This window comes from Loxodonta africana, chromosome 24 (assembly GCF_030014295.1).
Source record: "Loxodonta africana isolate mLoxAfr1 chromosome 24, mLoxAfr1.hap2, whole genome shotgun sequence".
Lineage (NCBI taxonomy): Eukaryota > Metazoa > Chordata > Mammalia > Proboscidea > Elephantidae > Loxodonta > Loxodonta africana.
The window spans coordinates 40,761,892-40,775,534 of NC_087365.1; the positions used below are offsets into that span (position 1 = coordinate 40,761,892).

The window sequence follows — 13,643 nt, forward strand, 5'->3', positions numbered from 1 at the left end:
ATTCTGTTGGTTAGCTTCTAAAGTCAACACATAAGGTAAAAATGCTGAAAAATTAAAATTACTCTTGCGAGTCCCTTAAGTTCCCCTAAACAGAACAGAGGAAGTCTTATTAGTTTTAGTTTTGCATATGACATACTACTTTTAAAAAATAATTCATCTTTTCTCTACTGACATGAAATATCACATTTATCATACACTAATTTCCAATATATTCATGGATCTATATCTAGATTCTTCATTCTGTTCCAATGATTTGGTTATTAATCCAATAAAACCATATTGTTTAAATTACTATAGCTTTATATCTGGTGGGGAATGGTTTTTTTAAATGCCGTGGATATTCTATTTTATTTACCCTTCTATACAACTTTAGAATGAACTTGTCCACTTTCTGAATTACATTGTACTTACTGATTAATTTGGAGAAAATTTAAATCATTATGTACTGAGCCTTTCCATCCAAAAAAATTTTCTGTTTATTTAGGTTTTATACTATTTGGACACAGTCTTGGTTATTTTGCTTAAGGACAAATTTAGCCCTTAAACTGACACTTTACGGTCTTAAAAATTAAAAATTCTTAGCTGTGCCTGTGGTTATAAATGAGAATATGGGGGCTAACGCTTCTCTGGGCAGCGTTAAAATTAGTCTTGGGCAGCTCAACCTTGAGCTACTATAATAAAATTTATAACAACAACAACAAAAAATTTACAACATTCTTAACAAAAACTAAGCTATTTACACATGTGAAATTTAATAAACTCTTCTCAATTATATTGGTGACTTTTAGGGATAAATATAAGCTGTCCATGGTCTTTCAAAAATTGTGCATCAGGGCCGTGTCCTTTCACCATACTTATTCAATCTGTACGCTGAGCAAATAATCCAAGAAGTTGGACTATGTGAAGAAACATGGCACAACTGGAGGAAGACTCATGAACAACGTGCAATATGCAGATGACAAAACCTTGCCTGATGAAAGTGAAGGGGCCTTGAAGCATTTACTGATGAAAATCAAAGACTACATAGCTTTAAGTACGGACTGCACCTCAACATAAAGAAAACAAAAATTCTTGCAATTGGATCAATAAACAACATCATGATAAATACTTAAGTTGTCGAGGATTTCATTTTACTTGCATCCACAATCAATGTCCATGGAAGTAACAGTCGGGAAAATCAAACGACCTATTGCATTGGGCAAATTTCCTGCACGAGACCTCTTTATTAAATTGAAAAGCAAAGATGTTACTTTGAGGACTTTAAGGTGCCACGGTATTTTCAATTCCCTCACATGCATGCTAAAGCTGGACAATGAATAAGGCAAATTGAAGAATTGATGCCTTTGAATTATGGTATTGGAGGACAGTGAATATACCATGGACTGTCAAAAGAACAAATAAATCTATCCTGGAGGAAGTACTGCCAGAATGCTCCTCAAAAGCGAGGATGGCAAGATTTCGTCTCACATACTCTGGGCACGTAATCAGGAGGGACCAGTCCCTAGAGAAGGACACCACACTTGGTAAAGTAGAGGGTCAGTGAAAAAGGGGAAGACCCTCAAGAAGATGGGCTGACACAGTGGCTTCAACAATGGGCTCAGGCATAATTATGTTTGTGAGGATGGCGCAGGACCAGGCAATGTTTCATTCTGTTGTACACAGGCTTGCTATGATTCGGAACTGAGTCAAGGGCAACTACCAACAACAATAACAAGATGTAGAAGCATCACACTTTGATACTGTCACTCCTCTGGACTTTACTTCTTTCACCAGTGCTAAAGGTTTTAGCTTTACATCAATCACCTACTAGCCAGAAATTTCAGCCATCTAAGCACAAGCCCTAAAATCAGCTGGCAGCTTCTAGCACCTAGCCTGGGTGGCTACTAAGTGGTATAGACTATAGGAAGCAAGTTACCCCAGGGCTCCACACCTTCAGTTAAAACCCAGAGGGAGGAATTTAACTCTTCGTGTCTCCAAGGTAGGTCCTGCCTATTGAGTAACTGCTTCTCTCCCTTTGTACTGTCATTACTGACACCTTTTTTTTTTTGCTGTCTCAAAATCCCATGTTCTATCTACAAATTACCAATTTTTACCAAAAAGGTTTTAGCTATAGAATGTCCTATTTATCAAGACTGGTAGGGTCACCTCTGAACTTCAAAGTACAGAATAAGGCCCCTGTTTAAAAAAAGTTATTCAGGTCAAGTACCATTTGGAGCCAGCCCTTTTCTTAACAAAGTTTTAATCATATTTTTAGGTACCATTTCAATTTAGAACTCGAGTTAAAACTGCAAAATGTCCATTTTAAATGAGAAGAAATAAATTAGAAAAAAAACAAGTGTGAGACAATACCATGGTTCAATGAGAGATGGGAAGGATAGCGGCACTACAAATGACAGAGTAAAGGAAATACGAAATCATCTGAAAGCTCATGCCAAAGCATGTAGTCAGACTGAGGAAACAGTAGGAGGCTGAAACAGTGCGTGAGAATCCTGATTACTTCTAGATGACAACTTACAATTAGCTTCAGAATGAAACTCTCTACGCTCTGTTCCCCCTTAGTCTGTCTCTGCATTGTGCTACGTATCATAATTAGCCTGCTGCCATATTTGTCCATGTACACACATGCCTCTTCCACTAGACTGTGAGCTCCTGGGCCAGGGCCTTTATTTTGTTCTTTATTGGATTGCACACAAAAATCAATCCACAGCAGATGCTGAATAAATGCTTGACAAATTCAATCAAAATCCAACAACTGTTAGAAAAACTGGAGATGGGAGATGGTTGAAAGAGAAATTCAATGATCGATCATGCAGACACAACATTATAAAGCTACATAAATTTCTTGTCACAGTTGTCCATCTCACGATACTGCTAAGCATCTTAATACACCCAAAACAAAACAAAAACCAAATTAAAAAACCACTGCTTCTGAATGGACTCTGAAAATGATATAAGTTAAATTTCAAAGTCTAGGCTGAGTCCCAGTTCCTTAGAGATGTAAAAATAACAACTACTACAGTGAAGCCTGTGAGAGCTGGAACTCAATGGGACTGCCTTGTTTTTTTAAGTTCTCACAAGTTTTCTACCTTAGAGAGGGTACAGTCTTACCACTTTTCTATCACTCTCTATTAGTAGAAAACACTGTATTTTAGTTTTCCTTCTCTGACAGGTTTCTGCCGTACACAGGTACTGGCTTTTGCAGATTTTACTGTAATAAAGAACCAGATAAGAGTTCTTCATATAAAAATGATTTTTTTAAAACAGAAATTGTGATCATTCCAGTCTATAGTCATATTCTTTATTAACTGATTCTCTTTCCAAGTTAGTTACACATTAACCAGGCTGTCAATACCTCTTTTGAACTGTGATACTCTCTGTACAACTACTTCTCAGGAACCCCGGGGCATCTTTGCAGCTTGGCGCTAATAATCCAGAATCAGAAAAACAAATTGATTCAATAAACATATATTGAGAACCTATGTTCGCTCTGTGAGGTGCCAGGGATCTACAAAAAAAGACAGCTTTTCTCCTTAAGAATCTTCTAGTTGAGTGAAGGCAAAGGAAAAAAAAAAACAAAAAACAAAAAAAGAGATCACTGATGGAGCCAGATATAAGAAACAGGAAAGAACATGCCAGGCATTTCTTACCTGTTCTATCTTACTGACTCCACACAACAGCCATATGTCAAGAAATTCTAAACTCATATCCAGGCTTCTTAAAAGTCACATACATCAAAATAGAGCCCAGACCTAAAGCTGAATGGGGTGCTAGCAAAGTTTGATTGTGGGAGGAAAACACCCTGAACTCCTGGGTAGCCAAAGGAAAGATACCACAGAAACCACTTAGGAGCACAGACAAATGGATATCCATGATTATCAAGTTCAAAAAACCACCTGTTACAAAAGGTGTAAAACAGATATACTACCGCGTGCTTAATTTCAGGGAGAACTTGAAGAGACTCGAATTCTTTCACTTTTGCAGGATCCACATCTTCCTCTAGCTCCCACGTGCTTTCTTCGTATGGCAGTGAGCACCACTTCACCAGGTAATGTGTCACCTCCTGGTGGGAAACACAGGAGAGAAAATTCTGCTCTTTTTACTAGCTTAAATGCGTCAATCATACTCTGGCTGGCCTCTGGAAAACCACTCTATGACACAACACATGAATACTATTAAAATAAAGGCCACGAGTAAACAAAACAAGCATTCTCCCAAGACATGTGGCAAGCAGGGAAAACACAGTAGGGAAGGCAAAACAGCAAAACACTCACTTCCCCTGTTTCTGCATCCTTGGTGTGGGCCACCTCCAAGATGCGATCAACTTCTACATAGTCTGGATTGAATAAGTCTTCATCAGGCTAATGCAAACAAAGGAGAACAGTTAAAAGCGTCCCTCCCCTTCCCTCAAATCCAAACTTAGCGTTTGATCTTTAAGTGACTCCTACCTCCCTGGGCCCTATTGGGAAACGCAGAAAGGGTTCACCTGAGAGTCATTTCACAGACATTTCTTCACCGTTTCCAACTTCTACTCTCTGCGACTAAATGCAAAATACCCAACCACGCTTCACAAGAGAGACTGCGCCACAGCCAGGGTAAAGCTGGTCAGCATAGTGCTGTGCAAACGTTTGTACAAGAAGACTCTTTCTTTCTTCTACTCTTTATCCAAAGATAGCCCTTGGAAACTCAGAATTACAGTTTCTTAGAAAAATTCTTAATAACAAGAACAGTAATAGCTAACATTGGAAGGAGGCCTGAGCAGAGTTTCTGGGGTACTGATAGGTTCTATTTACTTCCTGATCCAGGTGGTAGATACACAGATGTGTGCATTTTGCAAACATCCGCTGAGCTGTTGTACACCTATAATTTATTTATTTATCATTATGCATATAATGCTTCAATAAAAAAGTTTACTTAAAAAGCAATAATAAGTAACATTTAGGAATATTTACTGTATGTCCAGAATTATGCTGAGTGCTTTTATTTGTCTCAAAGCTACCTGATAGGACAGGTGCTATAATGACTTCACATGAAGGTGACTCAGAGAGGTTAAGTAATGTGACCACAGTCACAGAGCTGTGTGAGCTGGAATGTCCACCCAGGTCTTTCTCAACCTTCTCCTGGAACCACTGAACTCTCCTCACTGTCTCTTAGGCTGGAAAGCACTTTAGAAGCTACCTAGTTTCATCTTCTAATCAATACAAGAATCTGTATTACAACATCCCTGGCAAATCCACCTTCAGATTCAATTATTCCTGTCAAGAAATTTACTATCCCCTAAGGCCCAATCCATTTCTGAGACAGTTTTACCTCTCCCTGTTCAGTGGTAGTTTTGTGATCTCTCTATCATTATCATTATTAGATTATAGCATAATTTCCTTCCTTATAATCGTGACTCATTGCTGTGAACTGCTTCCTCTATAGCAGCAGGAAATAAGTTGATTCTCGCCCCTCTATGTTGGCTCTTCAAGGATTTGAAGGCAGCAATCTCCTCTCTATCCTGGTTAAATAACCCCTTTTTTTTTTCACATGCCATGTTTCCAGGCCCCTTAATGATTCAGACCGGTAACATTTATGAAATAGTGACTATAAGCCAGGCACCATGCTAAGTGCTTTCATAAACACTGTGCCATTTAATCCTGCAGGTATTCTGTGAGGTGGAACTATTTATGAGTCCCATTTTATACAGAGCAGGATACTGAGTCTGTTCTCTTGGTGCAGTCTAGGATTAGCTTTACTTGTTTAAACAGCCAAATCCCACTCCTGGCACACAGTAAAGCGTAGGTAATTAAATTTGCCACACTTTTTTTTCCTAGAACTGCTACCCCATCATTTTCTCCACTCCAGAGTTGCACCAAATTTTTAAGATACAAATGTAGGACATTACATTTATGTATACCATTATATTTCATTCATTTTAACCCAACCAGTAAATAAATCTGCTTTGATTTTGTCATTTACTCTCCCAGTGTTGTGGCAGATTAGGAAGTCTTCTGAGTTCTCAGAAGGCGTTGGGGTTTAGAGTCAGATGACTCTACCTCTGTGTCATCTGGGAAATCAGCAGCCTCTTGAGCCCGAGTCTCCTTCACATGTGCCCTAGCTCCTTCATAGGTGGCTGTGAGATAATGGATATGAAGATGTTCTATTTGAAGCTAAGTTATCTGTATCATAAGAATGTTATTCGGCCAAGTTGCTAGTAAAAATGTAGAACAGCTAAAGATCAAAGACACTGCTGCAGGAACTATTCCCCACAATAACTCCTCCTAAACGTCACACAGGCCTTCAATCTACTCAAAAGCCTTTCCTTCCCTCAAGTGTGAGTGAGCTCTTGTTATTTCTAGATATCCTAACATAGGTTCCTCTCCCTATTCCCAAATAAGGAAAAAAAACACTCTCTTGGGAATAAATCAGAGAACAGGCACATGGGGCTTTGCAGGCCACATGAAGGCGTTAGAACTTTCTTCCCGAGAAAACCATTAGTGATGAAGGATCTGAAGCAGAAGAATGGCATACGGCAAACCCTCCTGCCTTACCTAGGGACAGCCAAACAATTATTGATCACTGACCCTGTGCCTAGTACCGGTGACAGAAGTATGAGGAAGACATGAGCTCTGTTTGCCTCTGGGGCTTAAAGTGGAAGTGGAAGGAAGAAACATGTAAACAAATCACTACACTGCAAATACTTGCTGAAACAGAGGTGTGAATAAAATGCTGCAAGAATAGAGGGACCGTCCATCAGTGACTCATGAACAGCTCTTCCAAATCTAGTCATATTACTTTCCCCAAATCTATTAAAACAACCCATTAAACCAAACCCACTGCTGTCGAGTCAATTCTGACCCATAGCGACCCTAAAAGACAGAGTAGAACTGCCCCATAGGGTTTCCAAAGAGCGGCTGCTGGATTTGAACTGCTGACCTTTTGGTTAGCAGCCATATCACTTAACAACTGCACCACCAGGGCTTCTATTAGAACAGTACCATGAAAATCAGTTCTCATATGCTTTAAAACAATCAATGGGGGAGCTGGGCCAAATTTTAAGGTTAGATACAAAGAACCCCATATTGGGATTCTTATTGTTTGTTGCAATAAGAATGCTTATTGGCACTGTCCTATAACATTCAATTTTTTGTTACTTGAGGAAAACAAGCACAACACAGATAATGAATTAGTAAGTATATGCAGCAATTTAATTTGAAGGCATCTGAGTATACTTTCAGGATCTAGTACTAGTGACTTTAAATTTTAAAAATACTTTTTTGTTTCTTATTATAAAAGTCATCTGCATAGAAATTTGAAATCATGTTAAAAAAAGAAAAAAATCACCATGATCCCATCAGCCAGAGAAAATGATGTCAGCATTTTCATATATATTCAAGACATTTTCTACACACTAATATGGAGCTTTTTTTGCATCCCCACCCCAATGGAATAGTCCCATACACTGTTAGAGCGTGACATTTTCAACTAATAGTAGTTTGTAACCCCAAGAATCTTTCAATTCATCATTCTCCAATATAATTTTTATTAGCTGCATAGTATTCCATTCTATGGAATGTACCATAATTTAACAAATGTTTGTTATGTAACACTGTGGCGGTTTTCCATTTTTTACCATTATAAATGACCCTTCATCACAGCTAAACCTTTGTTAAAAGACTTGATGATTTCCTTAAAGTAAACACAGAAGTAAAACTACTGGGACAAAGGATATGCAAATCTGGAGACACAGGATGCCTGGCCATAATGTTTTTCAGACAGGTCACATCAAGTGACGCTTCCACCCAGTGATGTGAGTGTCCCCTTCCCTAGGCCCTTATTAGCAATGGATAATACTGGTTTTTAAATCTTCAAATATCTGGTAAGTAAAAAATGGAAGATTCTCATTTCAATTTGCATTTCTTTGATCACTAGTGAAACTGGCCACATTTTTGTATGGTTAATGATCAATTTTTCCTTCTTTCTGAACTGCCTGTTCTTTTGTCCATTTTTTCTATTTGAAGTTTCATGTTTTTCTTGAGTTTTAAAAGCATTTCATATCATTACAGCTATTTGTCATGTGTGTGTACATACGTGTGGTGTAAATATAGACAGGGAGGTTTCCATACTGGGGAAGAAGAATGTATGCTATATACATTGATGTATGTGTACAGTCAGTGAAGGATCTGAAGGAAAAATGTGTATGTACATAGTGTATATACATACACATTCATTCTCATTTTTCCTAATTATTTAGTTTTAATATTTGTTTGTGGCATTTCCCAATGTGTAGACAGTACAGATTTGTTTAATATTCAAATTTACCAATCCTTCCTCTTGCTGTATGTATGATACTTAGAAATCCCCAAGTTTATGGTAATATAATTATTTATTTATGTTTTCTTCTAACATTTTTATCTTTGTTGCTTTTATATTAAAACCTTAAAGTCATTCTGGAATTAACCTTTGGCAGGGGGAGAAGAGGTGAAAAATTGTGAGCACATTCCTCTTGTCCTAGCTATTTATAGGTATTCTAACCAAGATACATGTTCATATGAATTGCCAGTTTATAAAGTTTAATCTTCATACACTGGTGGATAATTTGTTTCTTTTAGCTTAAACCTGGACTAGTTTTGCACCTGGCAATTTGACTTGAGCAACAGATCTGCATAGGATGTCAACCTGAACATAAAAATTTAGAAACTAAAACTGGGAATTCAATACTGCAAGAAACGGCAGCGATCAAATGAGTCAGTAAATATTGCTTCACCTCTGTAAAAATGTGCTTCATCTGGGCTTGTTTATTCCTAAATCGCTTGATCTTCTGTGCGATGCGAGGATCCTTCTCGAGCTCTTCCATTGTGGCCCATTTACAATGTAAGTAGGAACTATCCAAAGACACATAAATTGTGAAACAAGCATACTGCTAACGAGTGACTAAGCTTTAACGTGTTCAATAAACAGAATGGCCATCTAACACAGAAGCAGTAGAGTGGTTTATTGTAAAACTGCAGGGGATTGGGCTTAGCAAGGCTTTGCCCTTAAGAGCAAAACAGAAAACAAAGTAAAACAAGGGTATAATTCTAAGCAATTGATCTCTCTGTAGCTTCTACAGAAACTGGCTCAGACAGGGGGAGGGCAGGTATAGGCAGGCTACCATTAATACACATCAGTGAAAGTGGGCAGGTAGTAGTGAAGGAGAGAGAAATGCAAAATGAAAAAAAAGTGTACATGTTATCAGACAATGGTTTTCCACTCTTGGTGCAAATGTGAACTACTCAGGGAGTTTTTAAAAAATGGTTATCCTTGCAGCCCCCTCCCAGAATCTGAGTCAACTGGTCTTGGGTGGAACAAGGGCTTCAGTAGTTTAAAAAAGCTCTCCATGTGCCCTATGTACCGCCAGAGTTAAATACTACTGCCTAAGGTGAGCTCGAGTCAATCAAGATCCGTGGGTCATGCCTTAGGGGTCATTTTCCGCAAGTATGGAAGATTAACAATGTGATGAGGGAAAGCAAGTTTTATTCATACAAAATCCAAATACAAGTAATACATTAAATAGACGTACAAATTTCTATACTTAACGTAGAATAGCTCCAAGTCAAATGGGGGTTCTCCAGGGTGAACCTGTAACCAACAACAAGCAAGTATTAGCCCAGATCCCTTGCAAATCACCCTCATGTGCCCCTCCACCAAAGGAAAAAAAAAAAAGGTAAATCAACACCTGTGCCTGGCTTTAGTAAAGATTTCTTGGGGATATTTCCATTTCCCCAGGTCTTTTTCTGACAGCTATTGACCAGGTTTTTCAAAGGCGCAGCTATGAAGTAAAATATGGATTCAGATGCTCTGTGTGTCCGTCCAAGGCCCAGGCTGGGACATGGTTCAGTTGATAAACCCAAACTGGCCCAGAGAAATGTCAGGACCACAGCCTGGTACAAAAATGAGTTCATTTATCTCTGATGCTCCTCAACCCCTACCTCCCAAAAACCACTGGTGTTCACTCTAAAAGAACTTTATTTTCATAAATACTTGAAATAGAGATGAAATTATGCTCTCACCAGTACCACCACACTCTCCCTCTCAAGGAATTTTCTCTAAGGGACCCTACAATGGCCCTGAGATACTCTTGCAGTCGAAAGAAAGAAGAAGAAAAAGAACACAGTGTTTTCCTTAGGACTCTTTTTCCATCTCCTTTTCTTGGCCTTCTACTGACTTTAATGGGCTACAGCAACTAAGGGCTAAACACCTTTTGCTAGGATTACAATTAGAAAAAGTCAACTTGGTCCATACTCAGATATTTAAGAATCGTGTATCCTAAAGTTGTCTTTGGGAGCGCAAACAGGTATCAACTAGCCACACAATATTCTTGCCTAGTTCTCACTCCAGCTAAGAATGACCATTCCAGGTTCTCTGGCCAAATATCCCTTCATAAAGGGTGTAATCCGTGCTTGTGATATAAAAACTAGAAACATGAGCCACTGACCTCTTGGACTGTCTTAGATGCCAGGATCTTCTCAATGATGTTTGCATCATCTTCTGGAGGCTCCTAGAGACAGAGGTTAAAAAGAAAGAAAATTATTAGTACCAGATTCCAAGGGGAAAAAAAAATTCTATAAGAAACAGTACAATAGGTACAAATTCATCTAGAAGTTCACCATCTTTAAGTACAGATATCTCCTTCCTATCGGCCCACAGAAAAATCAAAAGATCATAAACATTCCACTTTGCACAGCTAGGCTGCAAAGGGGTAGGGTCGAACCTCTCGGTACAACCCTATCACCTTACACTCCCACATGAGGTTTTTCAGACTCTTGATTTCACATCTGCCTTTACAATCATTAAAATTGGTCATAGACATGTTTCTCTGCCACAACTGCCCATGTAATGGTGTACACAAATTTTTGGAAACTGTAACAGAAAATAATTTGAGAGCTTTAGAATCAGAAGGCCCCAATTCTAACACCCACCACCTACTGGCTTTGGACAAATCAATGAACATCTCCTCACTTTCAAATCTATTAAAATAAAACCAAAACCAAATCCATTGCCATCGAGTCAATTCCAACTCATAGTGACCCTATAGGACAGAGTAGAACTGCCCCATGCAGTTTCCAAGAAGCACCCGGTAGATTTGAACTGCTGACCTTCTGGTTAACAGCCATAGCTCTTAACTACTATGCCACCAGGGTTTCCAACTATTACAAATAGGAGCTAAAAATATGTATCTCACTGGGTTACTAGTGGGATAAAATGGCATATGAAAACATTTTTTTTTAACAGTAAGCACTATGCAAATGTAAGTATAATTACTTTCTGTTAAATAGTACCACCTCTACCCGCTGTGCCTAGTAATGGCTTTCTGTTTCAGTGGGTGGTCCTCTGAATGCAAATCTCAACTGAAATAAAATCAATTCTTTCCTTCCCATTTTGGATATATATCAAAATTTCTATGCTGATAATTCTCATGAAACTTCTTTCTACAGAGTGTTTATAATAAAATCTTTTAAAAAATGACAAACTTAAAAAAGACTCACTGAGTCACAATACATTTGTGTTAAACATTTTTTTCTAGGACTTTATTCAAGCAGTTGTATTTTAGTAGTTTTATATGCACTACAGGAGTCCTGAAGCCCTGGTAGCACAGGGGTTAAGACCTCAGCTGCTAACCAAAAGGCTGGCAGTTCGTATCCACCAGCCGCCCCTTGGAAGCCCTTTGGGGCAGATCTACTCTGTCCTATGGAGTCATTATGAGTTGGAAATGATTCGATGGCAATGGGTTTGGTTTTTAAAGGAGCCCTGGTGGTGCAGTGGTTAAGTGCTCAGCTGCTAACAGAAAGATTGGTGGTTTGAGCTCACCAGCTGCTCCGCAGAAGAAAGATGTGGCAGTCTGCTTCTGTAAAATTTTACGGCCTTGGAAACCCTATGGGGCAGTCCTACTCTGTCCTTCCTACAGGGTTGCTATGAGTTGGAATCCACTCCATGGCAATGGTTATGCACTATTACCTTCCCAGATCTAGTATTTGTTATGAGACTTAAAACACTCTTATGGAAAAAACGTTCACCATAACAACCTTAACTACCAAATTCACTATTCTAAGTTCCTGGTTGGAACTTCTCAGAAGGATCATTTGTGCTACATATCACTGTTTTCAGTCTACCCATTCTAAGGGTTCCACTGTCCCAAAGCCATACCATTACAGAAAACATTACGTTTCTTTAGATCTTAAATCAGACTTTTCCCAGAAAAGGGATGGTAGTAAAAAAAAGATAAGGAGGGCAGATGGTAAGAAAGAATTATGGAAATCAGCAGGCACAGGCAGATGCTCCCAAAGGTTACAAATATTTATTACGCTCCCCCAGACACATGGCATTGTGCTAGGTGCCATGCTGAAGTTAATTCAAAATGACAAGAGTCCCTTCCCACTGTTCAAGAAGGCGGCAAGTGAACTGTGCTTATTATACAATAGAAGGAAGGGGAAAGAGACAGATGATGCTGTTGTTTTTCTGTTTAACTTTGTTCTGCTTGATTCTTAAGCACAGGCAAGGAAAGAAAGAGGCAGTTTACAGTGTACCGCCTTCTCTCATCACAATATAAAACATTATTTGTTTTGCTCACTGATGCAGCTAAGTGTCTAGAAAAGGCCAGGTACACAGTGAGTGATCAATATTTGCTGAATGTTAAATGAAGAGGAAAAGAGAGATACAAGGGAATACAGCAAAGAAATAAAGCATCAAACTCTCCGAGGCCAAAAGACTGGTGACAGCTATTATTCTTCATCTGTTACTTAATAAAAGTCTCCCCTTCTCCACCCACTTAGATCATATACTGTAAGGATGGCTAATGGCAAAGAGACAAAGCTAGGTTTACTTTAATGAGTAGCAAGGGCCACTACCACTGACCTTGCCAGCCAATAAACAGCTCTGAATATGGCAAATTGGCAGCAAAGGAACAGGTAGGTGCTGGGTTAAGAGAAACTAGATTAAGAAACCAACATCCTTCCTACCCTCTTGCTTCATTTCCTTCCTAAATTTCTTCTGCATTATTTAGTGAGTACCTTCTATGTTTATGAACGGGTCTTAAAAAATAAATGAGATACAGTCTTCATCATAAAGAACGTATCGGTTATGCTAACATAATTATTTAAAAATTACTGAGAATTTTACACTCACTAGGATGGCCAAGAATTAAAAAAAAAAAAAAGAAAGAAAGAAAGCCAGAGTAGAGCTGCCATATGAACCAGCAATTCCACTTCTAGGTATATACCCTAGGAATCTAATAGAAGCTACATAGACACAGGCACACTTATGTTCATCGCAGCACTATTTACAATAGTGAAAAGATGGCAACAACCTAAGTGCTCATCACAAATGAATAAGTAAAATGTGGTGCATACATACAATGGAATACTACTCAGCGATAAAGAAAAATGAGTTCCCAGAACATGGATGAACCTGGAGGACATTATGTTGAACAAAATAAGTCAATCACAAAAAAAAAAACAACAACAACAAATATTGTATGTTCTTACTTCTACGAAACGACACTAACAAGTAAATATGCAGAAACTAATGTTCATCAGTGATTACCAGGGATGGGGGCGGAGAGGGGGATTCCCTCTCTAGATAGTAGACACTTGTTATTTTTGGTGATGGGAAAGGTAACACTGAAT

General features: G+C 38.6%; 1 protein-coding gene across 10 annotated transcripts in view; it reads right to left on the minus strand.

Moving 5' to 3' along the window:
• The window catches only part of CHD6 (chromodomain helicase DNA binding protein 6), a 230,821-nt gene that overhangs the window by 107,070 nt on the left and 110,108 nt on the right, over positions 1 to 13,643 (minus strand). For all 10 annotated transcript variants that reach the window (XM_064276096.1, XM_064276094.1, XM_064276092.1 and 7 more), the window contains 5 exons: positions 10,457 to 10,519; positions 9,542 to 9,600; positions 8,747 to 8,864; positions 4,272 to 4,358; positions 3,926 to 4,060 (listed from right to left, as the gene is read on the minus strand). In XM_064276096.1, the coding sequence (XP_064132166.1) occupies positions 3,926 to 4,060; positions 4,272 to 4,358; positions 8,747 to 8,864; positions 9,542 to 9,600; positions 10,457 to 10,519 (462 nt within the window). The remainder of the gene's footprint in view (positions 1 to 3,925; positions 4,061 to 4,271; positions 4,359 to 8,746; positions 8,865 to 9,541; positions 9,601 to 10,456; positions 10,520 to 13,643) is intronic.